Below are 25848 nucleotides of genomic sequence, written 5' to 3'. Positions count from 1 at the left end.
AATGAAACCACAGAACTAGAGGTTTAGGACTAGATGAAGCTTTCCTTACAGGTTCTTTGGTTCTTCATTTTACAGATGAGAAGACTGAAGCCCAAATTAATTCAGCACATGTCCAAAAGGATTACTATTTAACATTCACCAAGTTCATATTTGTAAAAGACCTAGAAGAGTATTGGGACAAAGTGTGGATGTCATAGTAGTTAAGTGACTTGTCCAAAGGCCTATGGCCCAGAAATGGCTGAAGTTATGACCGAAATCCCTAAATTGATCATTCAGTCCATGCACCATTTTGCCTTCTCTAATCCCCTGGAAAAAAAATGCATTTTCTAGCAGTCATTCTATTCTGAAGGAACATTTGAAAGGGGTGGAAGGGAACCAAGTAAAGACATAAACAAGGGTAGATACAGAGATAAGGTGATAAATATTGTTTGAAATCTGAAAGGTGATCACAAAATGCAAAAGGATATAAGAGGTTGAGAGCTGTGCTATGAGCTGGGATAGTTCTGGGCTGTGTAAAACTGTGTGTATTGAATACCTACTTACTCCTTGTTACTAGCGCTTCTCCTTTGGTTATCTTGATATATATTTTTGATAAATACAGATAAAATAATAAAAGAGGCAGCCTTCTCTTAAGAAACTCATCTCTTAAGAGACAGGCATGCGAATGAAGCAGAATTCAGTGCGTTCAGTACTCTGCAGATAGTTACACAGTGAGGCCACACAGAGATCTTATCTCTGGTCTTATCTCTCCTGGGGCAGAAAGATCTGGTCAGAGTGAGAGACTGCAGTGTGTAAAGAACACCCCAGGGAAAGAGAAAATGGTGTTACCTCCCCTCTGGGTTGCTCTGGACAGAGGTAAAGACAGCGTCCCTGTGCTCTGGTGCTGGGTCATGCCCAAGAAAGTGCTAGAAGCATGGGGAGCCCAGGAAACAACTAGACCACCAGCCTGGGGCTTCTAAAATATGCAACTAACTTCTGGTAGCATCAGAGAATGAGGGTCTCCCCACAAGGCAGACAGGCAGACGGCTCTTCTGAAATTTCTACAAGGAGTGAGTGGTTTGTAAAGAAAGCAGTCTCATTCCTTCCATTTAGGGAGCAGTGAGCGCATATTCATGTTGCAGAAGCTTCCTCCTAGCAAGCTGCCTTTTACCTACTTCCCTTGTGTCCACTTGAGAGTGGATTCCAACTCCTGTTCCCAGAGGCTCAGAACCAGAGGCACTGATACCAACTGGGTAGAGTGAAGCCACCATCGGGCCTCCCTAACGTATTACGCTAGTCACAGATGAGGGGCAGTGAACCCTCAACCTTCTGCATTTTGACTTCAAATGCACCTCCCCTCCTGGGAAAAGAATTTGATTTTGTTTCCTGAGGCCTGGTGTCACAGGTGATGGGGCTGTGCTAGCAGAGACTGAGAAGGGAAAAGAAATGGGGAGTGAGAAAGAGAAGGAAGGGCCCTCAGGCCTGAGAAGGCAGCAGTGGACTCGGGCACCTCCAGGATGCTGTGACTCAGTTACACCATGAGAGTCTCACAGAGCGCAGGGCATTAAACAGCCCCTACTAAAATGATCCTGCCTCCTTTGTCAGTCCTAGCTGCCAGGTTCCCCAGTGCCAGAGCCTGCCATCGTAAAAACTCACTGAAGAATGCAGCGGCAAAGGGCAAAAAGTCATAAGTCACGATCCCGAGGGCCCCAGGTTTACACAGTATCACCGTAAGGTCCTGAGGCTGCACGTGAAGCAAGCATCTTCCTTGTTTTGTCTACCTTTATCTGTGAGCTGGACAAAGGTGTTCCTGAAGGGGTAGCCTCAACCAAAAATGACAGAAGACAGTGTGGCAGCTGGATGGCTCTTAGAGATTGGCTAGCCCACCTACCCTCACTGACCCACATTTTAAGAGGAGGAAGCCGAGGCCTCGACAGGCAGAGACACTTGCATGGGTCAAGCCAATCACGCTGGAGTCTGTGTTTACGCCAGGTGAATGGACTCCTCGGCCTGTGCTCGTCCGGCGAAGCCCAGCAGCTCCCGCCTCCTAAATGTGTCCCCCACATTATACCTCAGTACGCTATGAGGAAAGACGCAAGGTGCTCTCCATACCATCACCTCTACTTTTCAGATAGGAAACAGAGGTCCCACCCAGGTCACAAATGGTGCCAGAGCTAGAATTCAGGTTTTCAGATTTCTTGCCTAGTGCTCCTTTTACTAAATGACATGATCTCCCTCAGGAAATGTCCTCACAGCCCAAGCCAGCCCCTGCTTGTTTTCATCATCCAACAAGGCAAAACATTCAAAACTTTGACCAGACGATGGGAGACAGACGGGCTCCCCTAAGATGCCGCATAGGCCCTGCAGGAAAGCACTCCCAGGGTAAGGGGTGAGGCCAGAGGCTGGTGAGTCTTTACCTTCAAATGCCCGTGCAGCGTCCACGAGGTGGGTCCAATCTAACCCTGTGGCTGTGTCCGGGAGGGGCATCAGGCCGGGATCTGCGCACTTGGACTTATCTGATAAGGACCCATCGGAGAACCAGAACTCATCTGAACAGAAACAAAACCAGAGTCAGTCAGTCAGTCACAGCACAGGCACCATCCCAGAGTGAGTCAGAACACGGGCACCACTGTTCCTCCCAGAGTCAGTCAGAACACGGGCACCATTGTCCCTCCCAGAGTCAGTCAGTCAGAACACAGGCATCACTGTCCCTCCCAGAGTCAGTCAGAACACAGGCACCACTGTCCCTCCCAGAGCCAGTCAGAACACAGGCATCACTGTCCCTCCCAGAGTCAGTCAGAACACGGGCACCACTGGCCCTCCCAGAGTCAGTCAGAACACGGGCACCACTGGCCCTCCCAGAGTCAGTCAGAACACGGGCACCACTGTCCCTCCCAGAGTCAGTCAGAACACGGGCACCACTGTCCCTCCCAGAGTCAGTCAGAACATGGGGACCACTGCCCCCTCCCAGAGTCAGTCAGAACACGGGCACCACTGCCCCCTCCCAGAGTCAGTCAGTCAGAACACGGGCACCACTGCCCCTCCCAGAGTCAGTCAGTCAGAACACAGGCACCACTGCCCCTCCCAGAGTCAGTCAGTCAGAACACAGGCACCACTGTCCCTCCCAGAGTCAGTCAGAACACGGGCACCACTGTCCCTCCCAGAGTCAGTCAGTCAGAACACAGGCACCACTGTCCCTCCCAGAGTCAGTCAGAACACGGGCACCACTGTCCCTCCCAGAGTCAGTCAGTCAGAACATAGGCACCACTGTCCCCTCCCAGAGTCGGTCAGTCAGTCAGAATACGGGCACCACTGTTCCTCCCAGAGTCAGTCAGTCAGAACACGGGCACCACTGTCCCTCCCAGAGTCAGTCAGTCAGAACATAGGCACCACTGTCCCCTCCCAGAGTCGGTCAGTCAGTCAGAATACGGGCACCACTGTTCCTCCCAGAGTCAGTCAGTCAGAACACGGGCACCACTGCCCCTCCCAGAGTCGGTCAGTCAGTCAGAATACGGGCACCACTGTCCCTCCCAGAGTCAGTCAGTCAGTCACAGCACAGGCACCATCCCAGAGTGAGTCAGAACACGGGCACCACTGTCCCTCCCAGAGTCAGTCAGAACATGGGCACCATTGTCCCTCCCAGAGTCAGTCAGTCAGAACACAGGCACCACTGTCCCTTCCAGACTCAGTCAGAACACGGGCACCACTGTCCCTCCCAGAGTCAGTCAGAACACGGGCATCATTGTCCCTCCCAGAGTCAGTCAGAACACGGGCACCACTGCCCCTCCCAGAGTCAGTCAGAACACGGGCACCACTGCCCCCTCCCAGAGTCAGTCAGAACACGGGCACCACTGCCCCTCCCAGAGTCAGTCAGTCAGAACACGGGCACCACTGCCCCTCCCAGAGTCAGTCAGTCAGAACACAGGCACCACTGTCCCTCCCAGAGTCAGTCAGTCAGAACACAGGCAGCACTGTCCCTCCCAGAGTCAGTCAGAACACGGGCACCACTGTCCCTCCCAGAGTCAGTCAGTCAGAACACAGGCACCACTGTCCCTCCCAGAGTCAGTCAGAACACGGGCACCACTGTCCCTCCCAGAGTCAGTCAGTCAGAACATAGGCACCACTGTCCCCTCCCAGAGTCGGTCAGTCAGTCAGAATACGGGCACCACTGTTCCTCCCAGAGTCAGTCAGTCAGAACACGGGCACCACTGTCCCTCCCAGAGTCAGTCAGTCAGAACATAGGCACCACTGTCCCCTCCCAGAGTCGGTCAGTCAGTCAGAATACGGGCACCACTGTTCCTCTCAGAGTCAGTCAGTCAGAACACGGGCACCACTGCCCCTCCCAGAGTCGGTCAGTCAGTCAGAATACGGGCACCACTGTCCCTCCCAGAGTCAGTCAGTCAGTCACAGCACAGGCACCATCCCAGAGTGAGTCAGAACACGGGCACCACTGTCCCTCCCAGAGTCAGTCAGAACATGGGCACCATTGTCCCTCCCAGAGTCAGTCAGTCAGAACACAGGCACCACTGTCCCTTCCAGACTCAGTCAGAACACGGGCACCACTGTCCCTCCCAGAGTCAGTCAGAACACGGGCATCATTGTCCCTCCCAGAGTCAGTCAGAACACGGGCACCACTGCCCCTCCCAGAGTCAGTCAGAACACGGGCACCACTGCCCCCTCCCAGAGTCAGTCAGAACACGGGCACCACTGCCCCTCCCAGAGTCAGTCAGTCAGAACACGGGCACCACTGCCCCTCCCAGAGTCAGTCAGTCAGAACACAGGCACCACTGTCCCTCCCAGAGTCAGTCAGTCAGAACACAGGCAGCACTGTCCCTCCCAGAGTCAGTCAGAACACAGGCACCACTGTCCCTCCCAGAGTCAGTCAGTCAGAACATGGGCACCACTGCCCCCTCCCAGAGTCAGTCAGTCAGAACACAGGCACCACTGTCCCTCCCAGAGTCAGTCAGAACACGGGCACCACTGTCCCTCCCAGAGTCAGTCAGTCAGAACACAGGCACCACTGCCCCTCCCAGAGTTGGTCAGTCAGTCAGAATACGGGCACCACTGCCCCTCCCAGAGTCAGTCAGTCAGAACACGGGCACCACTGCCCCCTCCCAGAGTCAGTCAGTCAGAACACAGGCACCACTGTCCCTCCCAGAGTCAGTCAGAACACGGGCACCACTGTCCCTTCCAGAGTCAGTCAGTCAGAACACAGGCACCACTGTCCCCTCCCAGAGTCGGTCAGTCAGAATACGGGCACCACTGTCCCTCCCAGAGTCAGTCAGTCAGAACACAGGCACCACTGCCCCTCCCAGAGTCGGTCAGTCAGTCAGAATACGGGCACCACTGTCCCTCCCAGAGTCAGTCAGTCAGTCAGAACACGGGCACCACTGTCCCTCCCAGAGTCAGTCAGTCAGAACATGGGCACCACTGCCCCCTCCCAGAGTCAGTCAGTCAGAACACAGGCACCACTGTCCCTCCCAGAGTCAGTCAGAACACGGGCACCACTGTCCCTCCCAGAGTCAGTCAGTCAGAACACAGGCACCACTGCCCCTCCCAGAGTTGGTCAGTCAGTCAGAATACGGGCACCACTGCCCCTCCCAGAGTCAGTCAGTCAGAACACGGGCACCACTGCCCCCTCCCAGAGTCAGTCAGTCAGAACACAGGCACCACTGTCCCTCCCAGAGTCAGTCAGAACACGGGCACCACTGTCCCTTCCAGAGTCAGTCAGTCAGAACACAGGCACCACTGTCCCCTCCCAGAGTCGGTCAGTCAGAATACGGGCACCACTGTCCCTCCCAGAGTCAGTCAGTCAGAACACAGGCACCACTGCCCCTCCCAGAGTCGGTCAGTCAGTCAGAATACGGGCACCACTGTCCCTCCCAGAGTCAGTCAGTCAGTCAGAACACGGGCACCACTGTCCCTCCCAGAGTCAGTCAGTCAGAACACAGGCACCACTGTCCCTCCCAGAGTCAGTCAGTCAGTCAGAACACGGGCACCACTGTCCCTCCCAGAGTCAGTCAGAACACGGGCACCACTGTCCCTCCCAGAGTGAGTCAGAACACGCGCACCACTGCCCCTCCCAGAGTCAGTCAGTCAGAACACGGGCACCACTGCCCCCTCCCAGAGTCAGTCAGTCAGAACACAGGCACCACTGTCCCTCCCAGAGTCAGTCAGAACACGGGCACCACTGTCCCTCCCAGAGTCAGTCAGTCAGAACACAGGCACCACTGCCCCTCCCAGAGTCAGTCAGGAGTCAGTCAGTCGGAGCACAGCACAGGCAATGCCATCCCCTCCCAGTGAGTCAGTCAGCACAGGAACCACCACCCCCTCCCAAAGTGGCCAAGATAATTTTTCCTGCTCTTAATGGAAAAAGAAAACATGAGGCTGCAGTTGCCCAAAAGGGATCTAGCTGGAAAAATGGAGGTTTGTAAAAAGCAGCCGAGTCTGCACTAGTGAGAGGTTGGCCAGCATGTAAGGGCAGGGATGGCAGGAAGATTAGAATCAAGCCTCTGTACACTATTGTAATTACGCGGTTTTCTTCCAGGGGGCTTCTTTTGAGTACATCCAGGTCTGACTATTGCAAGATAAATCCTCATTTTCTTCAGGGGAGACCTTCCTCTTTTTAAAAGTGTTGCAGGGTTTACGTTGCTGTAAGAAGTGTTGGAGCAATCTCCATCCTGATTCATAAAGCTTACTGAGGAACACTTCTAAGCTGAGCACCACAAACTTGAGATGCCTCAAATACCAATTGATTACAAAAATGTAGTAAGACCAACTTTGCTTTTATCAATACATGAGACTGAGGATGCTATTTTATATACAAAGCACACACATAGTGGTTGGATTACCTTTCTGACTTAGTAAGGTAGTTTTATCAATGGCTAAAGCAGAAACCACTCACCCATCCTGTATTCAATGTTGGGTGATTTTCCTCTGGCTATGAATGGACCTTTTCCATTTCTTTTTCTCCTTAAACTCTCATCAAGGTACTTAAGTGTTTATGTCATTAATAATACTCGTTGTTAAGAACTTATTACGCATCTGAGGACAAGTTCTAAAAAGGCTTCAACTGGACTTTAATGTGCCTTTTCTGAACCTGCCCAGAACACTGCATGCAGCTGCTTGTGAACACATCTGACTAATTAGACCAATCAAAATAATGACCACCTGGCTGTCTGAGCCTGCAATTATGTTAAGTAAGGGGGCATAATTAACCAAATGCACCTGTAATTTTTATTCCCACATCCTTTTGGGTAGCTGTGAAATGCTGGCATCTGGACTAAGACAGCTAGTAAATTTGGCCTTGAAGGAGACGGGCAGGCTTTTGAGACTCTGGACAAATGCAGCTCTTACCCAGATCTCTAACAGTTACAGCTACGCCAATTTTCCATGCTACCTACCACCTTTAGAAGTTGGGGTAATATTCCACCTAATTATTCCCTGCCTCTATTTTGAAGGGAACCCAGTAATGGATATATTGTCCACATTGTTTCCACCCTCCCTTCTCCACATGCTCTTCTTTGAAACAACACTGGTTCTTCCTTGTTCTACTTGTTCTGTGTGTGATGTGCTTGTCCTTGCCAAGAGGTTAACCAGCAGAGGAGGGAAGCAGCAACACAGGAGTGGGAGGTGGGAAGGAGGGCACCCAGCACTCACTGTTTCCCAGGAGCATCCTTGCTCCCTACTGGGCAAAGACTGGGCTGAACTGGCTGTCGGGTCCTGTCTCAGTTGCTTAGGAAGAAAGGGTTCCAGAAAGATAAAGAAAGACCCTCAAGTAGAAAGGTAAAGAAGCCCAGGAATCTTCCTTCACTTAAAAAACACTTCCTTCTCTCTCTGCAACTCATATGCTGCTTTGCTCAAGGCAAGTTTTCTGCACCGAGTGTAAAGAAATTAAATATGGAGGCAGCAATTACTTTTGTCACTGATTTCCACATGGCTGGGCTCTTCAGGAAATGGTGCAAGAGCGGCATAGCCCTGTGAGGGCCGCGGAGGTCAGGCAGGCTGGAATCTGGGCCCACTGCAGCACTGTCCTCCCTCCTTCCCTCACTGGAGGGGAAGCATCAGGGAGCGGAATGGAATTCTATTCAGATATACGGCCATTTCTACAGAAAGTACATTCTGTTCATCATGTTTTACTAAGAAATGCTAACTCGTGAATTTTCCTTGTGTTTATAAAGAAACAATCCTTCATTCCAGCTTCTGGCATTCTTGAAGGCTAAAATCAAGCCTAACACACATTCTATGTGCTACTTTTTCCCCTAAGACCACTATACAGCAAGATCCTTACTTGGCGATAACAGGAGACAGGAAAAGAGAAAAATAACACAGTAGACAAGAGGGGTAAAGTGCAATGAGAACAGAGGGGATGGCGGCCAGTGCCCTGATTCACAAGCTGGGATGTGAGATTCATGTCCCTTGCTTCCCCTTCCCCTGGTCCCTCCTGCAGCTGTGTGCATCTTTCCCCAGTACTCAATAGCGTGGTTTCCTGACAGTCTTGAGTGAAATAAGCTCTGACAATTCCTAAGCACCTCTAAAGTTCCTGATACGTGGCCATTCATAATTTTGCCAAGGCACAAACATGAATCTTGGTGGCCCACAGTGCGTGAGTGGGCCCGGCTGCCCACGGAGCAGGCCAGCCAACCAGCTCTGAAGTTCTCTGCCTGCTACCCCCTACGCAATGCATGCAGAGACCCCACACAATGTGGCACTAATGGCTCTCGGATCTGAGATGGTTTCGGGGTGTATATTTCACAACCAAAGGCAAGCCCAGACAACCCCTCACCACTTTTAATTCGTATGGCCGGCCAAGCAGGGAGCAGAAGCAAAGGACATTTGTTGGTGACATTTTTTCTTTATTACAAAATATTGTCCCCCTTCCTCCAGTGGTGAATGGGACTTCTATTTGATACTGCAGAACTGGCAAAGAAGGTTAGCACAGATGAGATGTCTCCTTTTCTCATGAGTTTACCTGAAGCACTGTCCACTCAGCAGTCTACCACAATGTATTTGATAAGTGACTACTGCCTGCCACGTGATGGGGGCACAACAGTGGGTAAGGCAGACAAGGCCCTGCTCTCATGAAGCTTTACATCAAAGAAAAGACAATAAATGAATAAACAAGAAAATACAAGGAGTGATTAAGTCTTCTGCAGAAAGCAGAACAGGGTGATGTGACTGTGAAGCTTGGTGGCACATTTGGGGGAGGCCTGTCCAAGGAGGGGACACTTGGCTGAGACACAAATGATGAGAAGCTTCTTAATGAAGAGCATAGTTTAGGAGTAAAAGCTATGAAAATATGGGGATTTAAATCTAAAATCCATCATTTTTCCATAAGCAGGAAGACTTCCAATGGCAGTCTTGTTAGACAAAGAGGCACCTATAGATCTCCATGAATAATCAACATGAAAAACACATACATTTTCTTTTCCATTGATTAGAATATCATGTAACTGGGAAAATTACTATTCTGTTTTTGTTTTTTTGAGTCTCTGACACGGTCCGGATGTTGTCCCCTCTAAATCTCATGTTGAAATGTAATTCCCAGTGTTGAAGGTAGGGCCTCGTGGAAGGTGTTTGAGTCATGGGTGGATCCCTCATGGCTTGATGCTGTTCTCATGATAATGAGTGAGTTCTCGTGACAGTGAGTTCTCGTGAGATCTGGTTGAGTGTGGCATCTCGCCATGGACTCTGTCTTGCTCCCTCTCTTGCTATGTGACACTCCTGCTCCCCCCTCTACCTTCCACCATGACTGTAAGCTTCCTGAGGCCCTCACCAGAAGCTGATGCCAGCACTATGCTTCCTGAACAGCCTGAAGAACCAAAAGCCAATTAAATCTCTTTTCTTATAAATTACCCAGCCCCAGATATTTCTTTATAGCAATGCAAGAACAGCCTAACACAGATTCTAAACTAGCCAAAATTATATGCAATACTTTTATCACTACCCCCATCACCCAGATGATGTTTACCGAGCATCTTCTATATTCCAGGAACTACTGGGTACTACATCAGAACCTAGGGAGAGAATAACTAGTGAGACACAAGTTCTATCCTTCAAAGAGCCCTGTCAACAAACAGATGAATACTGTTGGTGTTGGTCTGAGAGGGGTTTGGAGTAGGATATGCACAGTGCTGGCTGAGCGCGGTGGCTCACACCTGTAATCCCAGCACTTTGGGAGGCCAAGGCAGGCAGATCACCTGAGGTCAGGAGTTCGAGACCAACCTGGCTAACATGGTGAAACCCCATTTCTACTAAAAATACAAAAAATTAGCTGGGTGTGGTGGTACATTCCTGTAATCCCAGTTACTCGGGAGGCTGAGGCAGGAGAATTGCTTGAACCCGGGAGGTGGTGGCTGCAGTGAGCCAAGATCACGCCACTGCACTCCAGCTTGAGCAACAAGAGCGAAACTCCGTCTCCAAACAACAACAACAACAAAAGATACACATAGTGCAGACCTGAAGGAGCAAGAGCAATTGATCACCTGTGCTTTGTGATGCCACAGTGGCTGGAACTGTCTTGTCTCCTCAGTTGTACGGTTTTATACGAAAGGCATCATTTGCCTCAGGTATCAAAGCCTGTTATTTTAAATCCAGCTCTCCCAAGCCTCAGGAGCCCGTACAACTCTTCTGGCCAATTAAGATAAGACTGTGGCTGGGCGTGGTGGCTCATGCCTGTAATCCCAGCACTTTGGGAGGCCGAGGCGGGCGGATCACGAGATCAGGAGATGGAGACCATCCTGGCTAACACGGTGAAACCCCGTCTCTACTAAAAATACAAAAAATTAGCCAGGTGCGGTGGTGGATGCCTGTAGTCCCAGCTACTCGGGAGGCTGAGGCAGGAGAATGGCGTGAACCTGGGAGGCAGAGCTTGCAGTGAGCCGAGATTGTGCCACTGCACTCCGGCCTGAGCGAAAGAGTGAGACTCCGTCTCAAAAAAAAAAGAAAGTGCCAGCCTAGGCAAGTGGGTGGCACAAGTGTGGGGCACATTTGCAGGCTCCCCACATGAAGCACGGTGACCTCCTGGCATAACAAGTTTCTCACAGAGTTTTTCCAAATGGAAACCCGAACCAATTTTGCATATGGTATCACATACCAATGTCAAACAAGATGAGACATTTAGTGAGTAGAAAACAATAGTAACTGAATTTACTTCATACCCATAATATTTCTTGGGAGTTCTCAGGATGAGTTAAAAAACAGGAGAGAGGGGAGGACACTGTCTGAAAGCATTTTTTGGGCACAGTTGGGTAGATGCCATCCTACCTCACTTCTGGAGAAGACGCTTCTCCGTGCTCACAATTCTTACTGCCCATGTTGCATACGGACCTAAGTCAGCCTTTCAAGAGACTCACGAATTCTGAAAGGGGGGTAGTATCAGGGAACCACTGCCTGCGCACCTGCTCTGGCTTGCGACATTGATCTTGTGGCTTCCCGTCTGTTTACCCAAAACCTGAAATCACAGTAACCATCTTTACTGAGTCTGAGGTTTATTGCTATTATTATAAATGCCAAGGAGCCTCTCAACAGCATTTCCTGGCGGTCAGATATCTGAGGTTTCACAATTACACTTTTCAGAAACCAATGTTTATTACAGGGAAGACTGAGGACATTTGAAAAAAGAGAAAGAAGTATTACACTGAATAACACTGCCTAGTCAAATACTGAATAGTCAAAACCCTGTTTGCAGATGGATGGATACCTTGCCATGCCACCCTTGGCAAGGATTCTTCCTCTGGTGGTTGGTAGTCCTTATCATCTACAACACAAAACCACCGAGGCTACACATGTGGTCTGAAGCAACACATGCAAGTATTACATTATAACTAAAATACCAGTTTATTTTATTTATTCTAAGCTCTCCCACTCTCCCACTTTTTAACTTCAAGGGGCATTCTTTGTGATGTGCGTAGGTCAGAACTACAGGATTTGAAACCACACATAATATTCTCTATTTTCATTTTTGAAATCTAAGAATTCTCATCAGTCCATTCTCATAGGAAGATTTCAGAGTTTTGATCTCCGTTCCATAAAAAACCAAAAAATTATCTTTAAGCCTGTGAGCCTGCCAATGCTTGGGACTGTGCTGAATGAACCCAGGTGTCTACCTGCCAAGGAATAAAAGGAAAATATGACTGCTTTTCAGTGTCACTGGTTATGTGGCCTGTGAACTGTGTGTTCAAAAGCCCACTGTCATTTTTTTCTCATCTGGGCCCTTAAATAAATTTTCTTCTGCAATCTACCAATGACAAAAACAAAGGTCCTAAAGGCAAGGCAGAAATGTTTCAGAAATATTCTCAACTGCTGGATCAGGTGATATTTGCATACCTCCAAGTTGAAGACATAAAGATACAGCACATTGCAGTGACTTCACAGGAAATATACATGAATCATGACATGAATTACATCCAAAATGAGCTTGTTAAGTATGAAGATTAAGATCTTAGTCTCAAGAGAAGATTGAGACAGATTCAAATCTGTAACTTTTAAAAGCTAAAAATACCTGAAAGAGAAGCCTGTGACTATGATAATTACATGTAGAAAAGGTGCAGAGATTAGGTCTTCCAATATTCACTGGGAAGAGACGGGCAGTTACTGGTGCTTTGCCCTGCTACCCTCCCTCCAAATTATAAACAAAATCTGATTGAGTCTCTCCTGGTGAAAGATTCTCTTTTCCCTAGGAATGCTCTATGTTTTAAAGTTTAAAAGAAGAGTATCTGTGCTTTCTGAGTTTTCTGCCCAACTCTATCTACACAGCAATTCAAAACCATCTGGAACCAACCTCTGCTCCAAGTTTTAAAGTGAAGCTATATCTCTCTGAGAAACTAAGAGAAACTACTGGGCAACTTCAAATATTCCTCATTTCTCGCTCAAAGACATCTTCTGGGCATTAACACACACATTTCAGCTTTTTGGGCTGCTCTAGTTTTTGACTGTCAAAACTATTCTTAAAGAGTGGTATCTTCTTAGAGAGGGTCTACAGAATGGCCAGAAACCACAGAAAGAAGAGGATTATTAAAACCTGTCTTGAGTAGATCTTAATGGTGCAAAAGTGATACATACTCGGTAGAAATCATAATTCAAATTTTGAATTTTGAACTTTTCCCTGGCTAGTGATAGGTGGTATGACACTCTGTCGCAATGCTGAACTGGCAGTGAGCCACAGCTCCCAGTCAGCCACGCACGAGATTCCATGGGTAAATAACTGATATAGTATAGTGTATTGTGTTGCAAGATGATTTTGCCCAATTAGAGGCTAATGCAAGTGTGCTGAGTATGTTTAAGGTAGGCTAGGAAATGCTATGATGTTCAGTAGGTTAGGTCACCATATACGTGGTCAACTTACAATATTTTCAACTTATGGTGGGTTTATCTAGACATGGCCCCATCGTAAGTCAAGGAGCATCTATAATCACATAGGCGATTGTGGTAGTCAGAAGGCCAGGGAACTAGAGGCCTCCAAACAATTAGATTCTGGAAGCTTAAACTTTCCATGGACAGGAGGTTGGAAATCAGAAGTTTTTAGGGGAATACACTTCAATACAAATTACCTCCAGTTTTCTGATTTACATTTTGTTAGTTCATCCATCAAGCCTAGAGAACTTTTTCCGAGTAGTTTCTTAAGTGTAGCTATTGGAGGAGATGTATCACCAAATAAGAAGGTTTCTTTAAAGAGAGCAAATGGCAAGGAAAACTCTTAGTGCTTTTTCTAGAGAAGTAAAAACGAAGACAAGTGAGGCAGTTTTCAACTAGGACAGTGAATGAACAGTATAACTTGACTGTTTCCTAATTGTGCCTTTGAACACATTAAAAAAGGATACAGTTCTCCAGTATATGACTAAACAAACTACGGTACATCTAGATGACGCAATATTATTCAGCTGTAAAAAGAAATGAGCTATCAAACCATGAAAAGACATGGAGGAAGTTGAATGCTTATTACTAAGTAGAAGAGGCCAGTCTGAAAAGGCTGCATACTGTATGATTCCAACTATACGACATTCTAGAAAAGGCAAAACAATGGAAATAGTAAAAAGATTAGTGGTTGCCAGGAGCTAGAGGGGAGGGAGGGATGAACACGCAGAGCACAGAGGATTTTTAGGGCAGTGTAACTACTCTGAATGATACTGTAATGGCGGATACATGTCATCTTACACATTTTAGAAACACACAGAATGTACAACACCAAGAACGAACCCTAATGTAAACCAGGGCCTTTGGGTGATAAGGATCTGTCCACATAGGTTCATCGATTATGACACATGTACCACTGCCACTCTTTGAGGGCAGGGGTTTGTTGACAGTGGGGAAAATGTGTTGAGGAGGTATATGGAAATCCCCTGTACTTTTTGGTGTGAACCTAAAACTGCTCTAAGAAGTCTATTTTTTTTTTAAGTGAAGCTAACAAAAAAAAAAAAAAAAAAAAAAAAAAGGACATACATCTTTCACCTGGAAACAAAATGAAGGGTAGAATGTAAGACCAACATAACACACGTACCACAGAGAGTTCACAAGCACACTTCAAACACTGTAAATGAAATAACACTTGCAGGAAAATAGAGTTTTATTGGTTTTACAAAAGCTTTTAAGAGGACATTGAAGTTACCTTTTACAAAAAAGAGAAAACAGCTGGAGAAATATTAGGAAAGTGGCCTAGGTCTGGCTGACCTTTCACATGGTTGTCAAGAAGGCGTTTAAAGGTTTCTTCAATTTAGGTAAATGGACTCTTTATAACAGGCAGGTTATTATGTTACTTAAAGAAGTAGATTAAGAATTTTATGAGATAAGGTTCATTTCCAATTATGTTAAACATTGGAAATATTATTAGAACTTTGATTTCATTTAGCCTGGGACTTCTAAGTGTATTATGAAGTTCGAATTGGTTCTAAAGATATTTTCTGTGATGAAATGAAAAAACACTTGGCAATGAATAGATTTCTGATTAAATTCCCATTTTTTCTGTAAAAAAATAACTATGTATAAAGGAAATAAGGCTAACATAAAAAAAAGTGCCCTTAAAAACTGACATTAATGAAGACTTGACACTACATAAAAATCAAAGATTTTTAGGATTTGAAGGAAAATCATCTAGAAATCGTCAGGTTGACCTGTGACTAGTAAGTTGAAATAAGCGGGGACACAAGAGAACACACGTCATCTGCACAGGAACACAAAGCCGCCCACGGGTAAAGCCCAGTCTACAAGCCAGGTCTCCCGAGGCACACGTGCCACCTCCCCATCTCCAGGTACTGAACTGCACGAAGAAACTGAAGGCTAGAAAACCAGATGTCCCTCCTTGCTGTCACCCACTGGAAAACCCACTCCTTACATCAGTCTTTTCTTTTTTTTTTTAAATCAGGCTAAAGACATTTTTTTCCTTTATAGATATGATAGCTGAGATATGATGCAGAAGTCACTATTGGACTTGACAGAAATATCTAACATGAGTTTCTCAATTGCTTTCAAAATAGGTAGTGTTACCTAACTTTTTCAAAATGTCCACTCTGGGGCTTCTATATTTGAAAATTATTTAAAACACCAAATAATATATATTTAATAAAAACAAAAACAAACTCCTAAATCACTCCACCCTCAGAGCCCAATGAGGCAGGAGTTGTGCGATCAGCCCACCCTCAGCGCTGGCCAGGGAGCAGCCAGCCCCTCGCTTACTTCTCAGGCTCCCCATGCTGGGTGCGGGGTGGGTCCGTGGAGGCAGCGTGCTGTGGTAGGGTGGGGTGGTGCTGAACAGAATGTCGTTGGGCAGGGCTTGGTCAAGCATGGAACTCCGGGAACTGCCAAAGGAGGACCCCCTCCTGTTGCTGCAGATGCTCTCGTCAGACAGCGTGCGGTAAAGCGACCTCCTTGGAGACAGGTTCCCATAGAACGAAAACTAGGGTTTAAACAAGGTGCGAGGAGGGAACAGACATTAAAAAAACGAATGCATGGGGCTTGTTGGACTAAGTCCAGTGGTTTCACATACTATTGTGATAGCTTCTTTGAGTTTTCTCTGTTAGCTCAAGAATGCCAAACGCAGCATGCAGGTGATCAAGGCAAATCCACCAGGCCTTGGGTGTAGTTATTAGATTTTATGTTTTCCTCCTTTGACATTCTATGAAATATTATCATGAATTAGACATGCACAGCTTTATTAACTCTGAAATGTTAAATAAAACCTCCATAACCTTATAGCAGTGATAGTTCCTGGAATTATATAAGGTTGCCATTTCAGGCAATAGTTATTCAAAGCTCCACATAATACCGGTTTGATTTTAATTTGAAATGACTACATTGTAGTATTAGGCAATTTCTCTACCAATCAACTACATGTGAGGTTCAATCTAATCTAAATAATAATAAGACTAATTGTGAACACTGAAGCTTTGCCGGCCACATAAACACATTTCCAAAAATCAGCAGCAGTCCAATAAAGTCTTACTGTCCACTTAAAAGTGTCACTTGTGGCCGGGCACAGTGGCTCATGCCTGGAATCCCAGCACTCTGGGAGGCGGAGGCTGCTGGATCATGAGGTCAGGAGATCAAGACCATTCTGGCTAACATGGTAAAACCCTGTCTCCACTAAAAATACAAAAAATTAGCTGGGCGTGGTGGTGCGCGCCTGTAGTCCCAGCCACTAGGGAGGCTGAGGCAGGAGAATGGCATGAACCTGGGAGGCGGAGCTTGCAGTGAGCCGAGATCATGCCACTGTACTACTCCAGCCTGGGCAACACAGCAAGACTCCGTCTTGGAAAAAAAAAAAGTATCACTTACCAAAGTCTGTATAATTGTTGAAAATTGAGTTACAATAATGGATCATAACCAGACTTAAATGAACCATTAAAATTATTGTTGTGTTTAATTACAGATAGGGTAAGGAAAATTCTTACTAAAGAAATGAGTGGTCAAATACTCAAGAAAAGTTAAATCAAATCTGAATTTTCAACTACTTCCTTTGCATACTGAACCACATTCCTTTTAGGTAAACAATAGTAAAAGCCAGAATGTTCACATCATCAAACAAAGAAATGGCTATTTACATTTATGAATGTAGCAGTAAGTCTAAAAATATTCCTATTGTGTGTGTTCCTTCCATTCTGTCAAGTCTTTCCAACTGATGAATGGTAACTGGAATGTGTGTGAGTTACAAAGTTAAATTTACATCATGAAAAGAAGGTGATTTGTCTTAGAAGAAAAAACACATGTCAAGAAGTTCAACCCTCCAAAAAGAAAAGCTATTTACACTCTTTGTACAACAGTCTGCCTTTGCATCCAAGCTTATACAGTATCATGTACATGACTTGATATAAGTTTTTTAAAAAAGACTCATGATGATGGAGTTCTTATGGGATTCCCTCCTCACACACCACCAGCAGGTTCTACAGAACTTGATTACAGGCATATCGGATTAAAGCAGCTTTGCAGTAGTGTCTAATTAGAGTGTTGTTCTAAAAACACAATTAGGTTAATTGCAGAATTGTTTTACTATAGGGAAGACAGAAGCACAAAGACCTGCAGTTTACCCTGATCATGGTCAGTATGGCAATACCTGATTTCCTTTTTCCTTTTCATATGAACAAGAGAGAGTGCTGGATTAGAAGTGAGAGACAAGGACTCAGTTGCTGACTCTGGCACCAAATATTTATGAAGAGCTCACATTTTACCATCTGGGGCCTCAGTTACTTGCTAAATGGGGTGATTGGGCTAAATCGCCTTTAAGTCCTTTTCAGTACTTTAAATTGTTTAGCAAAGTGGCTTAAGAGATTGCAATAATAATGAAACTGAAGCCAATAAGCAAGCTAACATTATCGAGTACTACATTGTGAATGACAAAGGTATGCCACTGAACTTGGGGTTGGTTTATGAGATTTAAGCATGACCTTCCCTATGATCTCTGCATATCTCTAAATGGCAGTGTGCAAGTTCCAACCCTGTTTAAAATGCCCAGCAGTGTGCTGTCTAACTCCAGTCCAGTTCTGGAACAGGATTACATTTAAGGAGAGACAGCTTGGAGCAGAGGCTAGAGCTCTGGAACAAAAGTCAGGTGGTGTGAATTTTAACAGCTACTGTTCACGATCACTAGTTATGTCCAGGAGCTGTACTAGGCTCTTCAGACATTACTTCTTATCTTCACTGTAACTTCACAATTCAATTACTATGATCTCCTTTTTTCAGATGAGAGCATTGAGGTCAAGAGGCCAAGTCACTTGCATAAAGTCATGCAGCTACCCATTGCTGGAGCCAGGATTTGAGGCTAGGCCAGCCGGACTTTTAGCTCTATCTGAGGTTTTAAAAACAGCCTTCTTAACCTCTCCCAGGCTCCCTTTACATACTGATACAATCAAAATTGGCAACGGTCAACTATGTGCAGTGAGTCGTTGGTAGGGTCATGAGAGATGAAGCATGTGGGAGTACTCTGGAAACCTCTGAGTTTCTTTAGACTTTTTTTTTTTTTTTTTTTAGTGTTTCTGGTAACTTCAAAGCTCCCTAAGTCACTAACCTTTCTTCGCCCCTCCTCCACTAAGGGGCTGTCAGGAAGCATCAATTTCAGAAAATCTTCTTTAGACAGAACATGTTGAGTCTCTGCAACAGCATCTCCCACCACTGTCTGATGCTGAGTTGCTGTGGACATGACATCCATCTCACTATACATCCTGTTGAAAACAATCAGAATGGAAATTAAGCCTATTTGTAAAGTGCCTGTAGTGGTAAGAATTAAAACCTAGTAAACAGTTTCAACAGCCACAAATGCATACAAACACTTCTTAGGTCTTAAGTCAGTTCACTTTTGCTGCGTTTGCTCCAAATTCCCATGCCATTTCACATTTGTGAAATGAGCTCAACTACAAAGTTAGATGTCTGAATAATTCAGACACAAATCAGATCCCCAAAGCCCAGGATGAAAAAAATACACAGCCAACTTTTAAAATACGGCTGTGTTTTCCCTTTCCTAATCTGTGTCAGAAAACACAGTTTCAATAATTCATCAGAGATGATCATATGTCTTTCGAAGCAACGCTTGTGTGCTCTCGCGGCTGGACAACCAGAGCCCCGATGGCACCCAGGCAACAGAGAGGAAGCCACCCGAGGGAGCCCAGGGTTTACGAGTCATCAATTCACACGTGTGCTAAGCATGTTTTATTATGAGCAATTTCACAAAGCTGTTTGGATAAAGCAGCCGTCTCCCTTAATTATCAGTATATAAAAATGTATTGACAGACAACAAAGGAGTGTCAAGCTGAATTACTGTTTTTAGCTCCTTTACAGGGACAAAACTGGGGAATCATTCTAAAAAGGTTTACTCTGAAAATACAATCTGAGCAACCAAATATTCCTGAAGACACAGTAAACAGTCAGCGGCTGTACTGTCAGTGGAGGCAAACAGTCTTTGCCACACAACCTGAAACATAACACTCTAGGAATTCACAGCCCACAGCAACGAGCTGGAGAATGACCTGAATGTTATTGCTGTGTGCCTCTGAGATGACTCTTGATTTCAAAAGCCAGGCTATCTTATAACTGTATGACAGCTCACTGGGAAATTGCTAGAATAAGAAACATACACAAACATGCTCAAAATTAAGAAGGATTTCTCTAAAATCCTCTATGGCTTTATTCCTGAGGTAGGACAGCTTTCCCTGTACCTCTCAGTTCTTGAAGCACAAGCTACAGTTACAACATGAACAAATAGTGGCTGTAAAAAAAAAAAAAAAGAAGCATTTCATAACTTTTAAAACATTACTGAAGATTTAGTTGGTTTGTGGGATGGCATGACATAAAAATGGGAGCTACAAGAAGAAACCAAGATGCTGGAGGGCTTTTGCACAAAAGCCACATAAGGAAAACAAAACAATATAGTTTTTACAAAGACTGCATCCAAGAAGCGCCCAACATTTGATCCTGAGGTGAGTTAGGTGGTGCTCAAGAGCTCCAGGCCATATGTGTTTTGGGAAAGATGCGGGGAAAAATCCCAGGTCCTACCAATAACTGCATGGATAAAAATATTACATCCATAATTATGATTACAATGTGCTGTTCTAGTTTCTATATGCGTTTATAGAATATGTGTTAAAATATGTGTTTATAAAAAACACTAGCTTTCTCCGCTAAACTAGTAATTTAAAGAAATTATCCAATGACGTGTCATAAATACGCTCTGAGGATTTACTCTGTGCCTGCCACCGTGAGTAGTGAAGTAAGCAGGACAGGGGGCTTGCACAGGACCTCCAGTCCGGGGGTGTGTGCATGTGGTATGTATGTGGTATATGTTCTGCAGGCTGAGATGACCAATCAAGTGCGAAGACACTGTAGGAAGTACTGAGCTAGCGGGTGCAGAGAACAATCCCCTTTGGGAGGGTGCTGGCCAGGCTCAGAAACTCACAAAGGGCATTTAGACAGAGGGAACAGCATGAATGGGTGCACAGAAGCCTGAGACAGAACTGCTCATTCGCTGATATTATTTAAAAATGTAAGATGATATTATTAACAAAATTAACAGTAGGGCTTCCACAATATGATTTTGAGAAATAACTGGTCTATGTGAAACTTGTGGAGAGCACAACTGATTTCTTCTTCAGTGCACAATGAGACACTAAAAATATGATGTACTTGGCTGACTGTTTTCTAAGCATATCTTTCAGCAATTCGGTAAAACACTGTTTTGATAAAACTTCAAATCTAGTTAGTGCAGTCCTGTATGACTGCCTTGCCTTAGAAACACTCTGTGTTGCTGGGCAGAGCCTGGGGCACCTGTTCCATCTGCCAGGATGAGCCGGCACACTGACCAGGAGCCCTGGTCTCGAATCCCAGCACCGGCCTCTTGAGATAACCAGTTTGAGCTCAAATCCTCCCGATAAAATGCAACTTAGGACAGAAGAACTTCTACAGCCTCTCCCCTCCCAGGTATACCCAACAGCATGTGTGGGGACTGCCATTTGCCCTTCCATACCACAGGGGTCCCCAGGTGGGGAGCTCCAGCGGAGACACAATCTCAGTCTCCTCTAGTGTGCACACAACCTGCGACTCAAGAGACACAAACCCCTTTCTCACCTCATTCTGGACACTGCCTCGCTCTCACTGAGCATTAGTGCCATCAAACCAGTGCGTGGAAATGCATAAACCCTGGGCTTTTGCATGAAAACTGTCCGAATGGGCTCCTTTCACACTTCCCTGACTTTCCAAAAGAGTCCTTCGCCTAAACATAGTACTACAGCGACATATAAAATGCTTCTAAAAATATTTCACAGAACTTAAAAAAGGCTTGGAATGAATTCCCGTGAAGCACTCAGAAGACTCTTATTAGACAGAAATACCAATGTATCATTCTACCATCTTCATTTATAATAAAAAGGGCTAGTTATCACTATGAAATTCCTTCCTAAATAAGCCATTTGCAATGACTGACATGATTTTTTTAACAAAAGATTCCATGTTCAATTTAAGCACTAAAAGAATCTTTAATTTAGAAGGCAATATCATATGAGCTGTATTTAAGACACAGGATCATTTTTTTTAAGATAAAAAAGTGATACTAGTTCACTGACAAAGTGTAAAATCTGGAGGCTCTCTCTGAAGAGCCATCCCAGTGTGGGTGCATGCCACGCTCAGCACCACACGCCTGATGACGCTATCGCAGGCAGGTACAACAGAGCACACAGACCTGATCATTTAGCACGAGTATTCTGTTAAGCTTCTTTACGAAATAAGCAAATAGTTCCTTAGCCCCAGCCAGCCTTGCTCTGCATTCTTGAAATGCAATTTATTTACCTGTCTCTTCACAGAGGCATCAGCATAGTGTTCACAAGTGTTGTAAGATGGGTTATTAGTATTTTTAAATCTTTTTCTTTTTCAAACAGATACAAAGCATCCTTCCCTACGTGCCCACCACGCCCCCCGCCAACCTCAAACCTAACAACTAAAAGAAAAATTGGAAGTCATGCTAAAATTAAGAAAAATACTTTTTGTTTTAGGATGTCACTTACACGGCAACTTTAAGGAACACACAGGACTCCGTGGGAATTTGAACTGCCTTTGACCTTGTGTATTTATAGAGACTCTATCCTCACACCATCAGTAGCATGTTACCATGACTTTTCTATTGCAGGCAGATTTGAATATAAAAGCGAAGAACACAGATTTCTTTTCCTTTTTTTATGTAAAAATCAAGAGAAGAATTTTATAGGGAAATATAAACATCAACATTTAAAGAGTTTAAGAAAGATGTTTTTAGATTATTCTTTTTTAGAAAATACATTTCCTTTGGGAGGAAAATACATTTGCTTAGTCAATCCCTACAGTGAAAAATGCTGACCAGAGAAGAACAGCCAACCACCTTACCCGGGACATTCAGTCACTTCAGGCTCCTCGGGCGGTGGGCTGCCCTCCGATTTCTTCCAGCCGATGACATATTTGTTCACTGCCCCTTGTCTGTGGTAGGGCTTGGACATGGACCCAGAAACCTGTTGTCCGCTGCTGTGAGACACGATGTAGACTTTGGATGAATCCAGAGACCCACTATTTTTTGAACAGTGAGCTGAAGGGCTTCCTGAATGGTGAGAACCACTGAGGAGAAAAACAGACAAAAGCTGCGATACAATCTGATTTCAGCAGTGCTGGCACACGGCCAAATTCAGAGCCACAAGGCTTTACTCAAGTCTTTCTCCGAGAGCAAAATCGGGCCCAGTGAAGCAGATGGAGCCTTCTTTCTACCATGGAGCTTGCTAAGAAGCCTCATTTTACATAGGCTAAGGTTATTCACGTGCAAGTTGTATGCCTGTGGCAGGAAGGATGTTCAAAACATGGCCGGGGAAATCTGATAGAAAAATGGGCAACATTCCTAAACTGATTCTTCAAAAGAGAACAAACTCAAATGGTGAATATGTTTGTCGGAGAAGGTGCTCAAACTCAGTTGTCTCCAGGGAAATGCCAATGCAAACCACAATGGAATATCATTACATACTCACCAGACAGGCAAAAATGGGAATGCCTGACAATACCCAGTGACCCAGTGTTAGTAAGAACTGGGGCAATAGGTACCTTCCTACTGCTGGTGGGAGTAAAAAGTGCATGAAACAGTTTGAGCATTGCCTATGAAGGTGTGTGCACCTGCAGAGCTTACGATACAGCAATCCCACTCCAAGGGCGCACACACACAGCAAACCCCTGCTGCACGTGCAACTGTCAACATGGAACAATGTTGATTAGAAGCACTGATTTTAAGAACTCCCCAATGGCAGCAACCCAAATCATCAGTAGTAGAAGGATATTCGATTAATAACTATGAATGAATACATGGAATACTCTACGAATGAATGGACTGAGGCTACAGGCGACTTGGGCGATCTCATGAACAATGTAGAGAAGAAGCAAGTCACAAAGAATACAATGATCATGAGCCAGTTGCTTAATAAAGTTCATAAACAGGTAAAAGTAAACAACATGTCATTCAGGAAAATGTAAAGAAAATGAGGGGATGATTATCACAAAAGCCAGGTTAGTGGCTACCTCAAGGGAGAAGAGAAGGGGTTGTAATTGGGTAGGATGCAGAGAGCTTCCAGATACAGCAATGTTCTAGTCCTTAACCTGGTGGTAGTTACAGGGGTGTTTGCTGCATTATCATATGATACAACAGCAACAATACTGAAACAGACAGAGGCCCTAAAAACAATAAAAATTTTCAAGGTTAGTAATTAAGCTAAGGCCAGAAGGACTACCCACCCCCGGCTGACTGAGAAATTAAGTGGACAGTTAACCACCACCAGAAATATCTTTTTCTTAAATTAGAAAGATCAACAATATGTTTTATGAAAAACAAATAAAAGTTACTTTATAAATATGAAAAATTTTAAGAGTTTAAATTATAGGTCTAATCTCAGCGTTCAGAAAGGCAGGTGGGCTTCACTTTCAGCAAACTTGACACGTGAGTGCAATGCGAGGATTCCGGGTCTCAACATCAGCTCTGTCCCTTACCACTGCCAGACCCTGGGCAAGTTTCTTAACCTCAGTTTTCTCATCTGTAAATTGAGGATAATAACAGTATCTACCTCCGAAGGTTTCTCTGAAGATAATCTGAGTTAATATTAGTGAAGCACTTAGAACAGTGAGTAGCATAGGGTAAGCATTATATAAATGTAGTTACAGAAAGTGACCCAGCAAAGGATTATTCACGAGTAGGAGTCCTTTCTATTGAAAGAGTTTAACACAGGGTTCCCGCGGTAGCAAGCTCCTCCAGTATGCTGTAAATATAATCTTATTCTGAAACCCCAGGTGAGCACAGACCTTTTCTGATACATGTATAAAGCAAGTCTCATAAAAGACGAATAAAGTATAAAAATAAGAGTGATATTAAAATGAACTTTTTGTAGAGGTTCAAGAGGAAATAAAGACACAAAATAAACGGACCCATTTTCAGGGTCTCTGCGTTTTGGAAAACACTGCGGTATTAAGTAAAATTAACCAACAAACAAAGCGCCTCATCTACTCCTATGAAGAAACTTAGTTGCTGGTGGCTGGTCTGGTGCCCTTGAGTATGACTGATGGCTCCCTCTCTCTGGGTGCTAACTGTGGGTCTCGGGAAGACGCTGCACTGCCTCTACAATGACATCCACACACATGGAACACCAGGTCGGGAGAACAGTAAAGCAACATGACCAAGGTGACCTGAGGAGTAAGGCAAGCAATCAACAGGCATGAATAAGAGGAGCTAATGGACTCTTCCCATTCACTGGGGTGCACGCCAGTTAGGGAGCCCTAACATGAAAACCGTGTGTCTAGACAACGAGCTCTGACGCCCTGTATGTTATTTTCCCAAGTGTATTTTGAAAAATTTCAGAGCTACAGAAAAGGGAAAGGATAGTAGCATAAACATCCACATACCCTTTTTCAAGATCCACTAATTCCTCTCTGAACCATCTGAGAATTAGCTGCAAGCGTAAAGACATCATCATACTCCTATATTTCAGCATTTATTTCCCAAGAATAAGGACATCCCCCCAGTAGTTAACCAAGTGATGATCATGTACAGGACATCAGGCATTAATGCAATACTGTTATCTAACAGACAGTCCACATGCTAGTTTCCCCATTGTTCCAATAAGGCTTATGGCCTTAGTTTCCCCATCAAGAACCTGATGAAGGACTGTGCACTGCCTTCCACTACCCGTGTGTCTCATGTATTTTAAAGCCTTGGATGATCCCCGAGATGTTTCGTTGTTAAAGGCTGGGGCACTCAAAGTCATGGTCTAGTTAATACGCTGCATGTGTGTAGGTTACTCACCTTTCCCCCTTAAAATGACCAAAGCGTATAGTTTTGAAAATGTATAGGTAATGATAGCGTGATCACAAACTCTATGTATTTTTCCATTTGTTTTATAACATTTTCTAAAAATTAGATTTCATTAAAAATGTATTTTATCCCAACTGTAAGATGTTTTAAAGTTAACTTGAAGAACAAATGTACAGAATCCATTTGATGCGCAATGTGGCATAATTCCTTGTTTAGTAGCAGTCGTATCATTACAGAAGTGTTCTCTGATGCTGATAACATTCTAGAATGTTGTCCACAAACTTTTCATGAATTCTTTCCTTCTGGACTAATGCTCTTCTTTCGGAGTTATACTGCTGACGTCCAGTCATTTGTACCAGGAGAAAGGTATGGTGGCATGAATAATGATAAACAGCCCAACATCGTGTGTGCCATTTACAGGAGAATCCAGAACATGCGGTTTGTTTTTGCAGTTGATTTATTTCATTTTGCAAAGCCTTAGTTAGGCTAGCATAAATACTGCTTGGTATTCTGAGCTCCTATCTAAATGCCCTGCCCTCGAAGAAAGAAAAAAAAATGTGTTTGCTAAATTAAAAGAACTGAACAGCAGGAGA

At 44.9% G+C, this 25848-nt stretch overlaps 1 protein-coding gene across 6 annotated transcripts in view; it reads right to left on the bottom strand.

Annotated features, from left to right (window-relative positions):
• The window catches only part of SIPA1L2 (signal induced proliferation associated 1 like 2), a 234414-nt gene that overhangs the window by 15133 nt on the left and 193433 nt on the right, over nucleotides 1–25848 (bottom strand). For all 6 annotated transcript variants that reach the window (XM_063790534.1, XM_016941012.4, XM_016941031.4 and 3 more), the window contains 4 exons: nucleotides 22309–22533; nucleotides 18473–18626; nucleotides 15649–15868; nucleotides 2397–2528 (listed from right to left, as the gene is read on the bottom strand). In XM_063790534.1, the coding sequence (XP_063646604.1) occupies nucleotides 2397–2528; nucleotides 15649–15868; nucleotides 18473–18626; nucleotides 22309–22533 (731 nt within the window). The remainder of the gene's footprint in view (nucleotides 1–2396; nucleotides 2529–15648; nucleotides 15869–18472; nucleotides 18627–22308; nucleotides 22534–25848) is intronic.

Source organism: Pan troglodytes, chromosome 1 (assembly GCF_028858775.2).
Source record: "Pan troglodytes isolate AG18354 chromosome 1, NHGRI_mPanTro3-v2.0_pri, whole genome shotgun sequence".
NCBI lineage: Eukaryota > Metazoa > Chordata > Mammalia > Primates > Hominidae > Pan > Pan troglodytes.
This window is presented reverse-complemented; position numbering and strand designations above follow the sequence as displayed.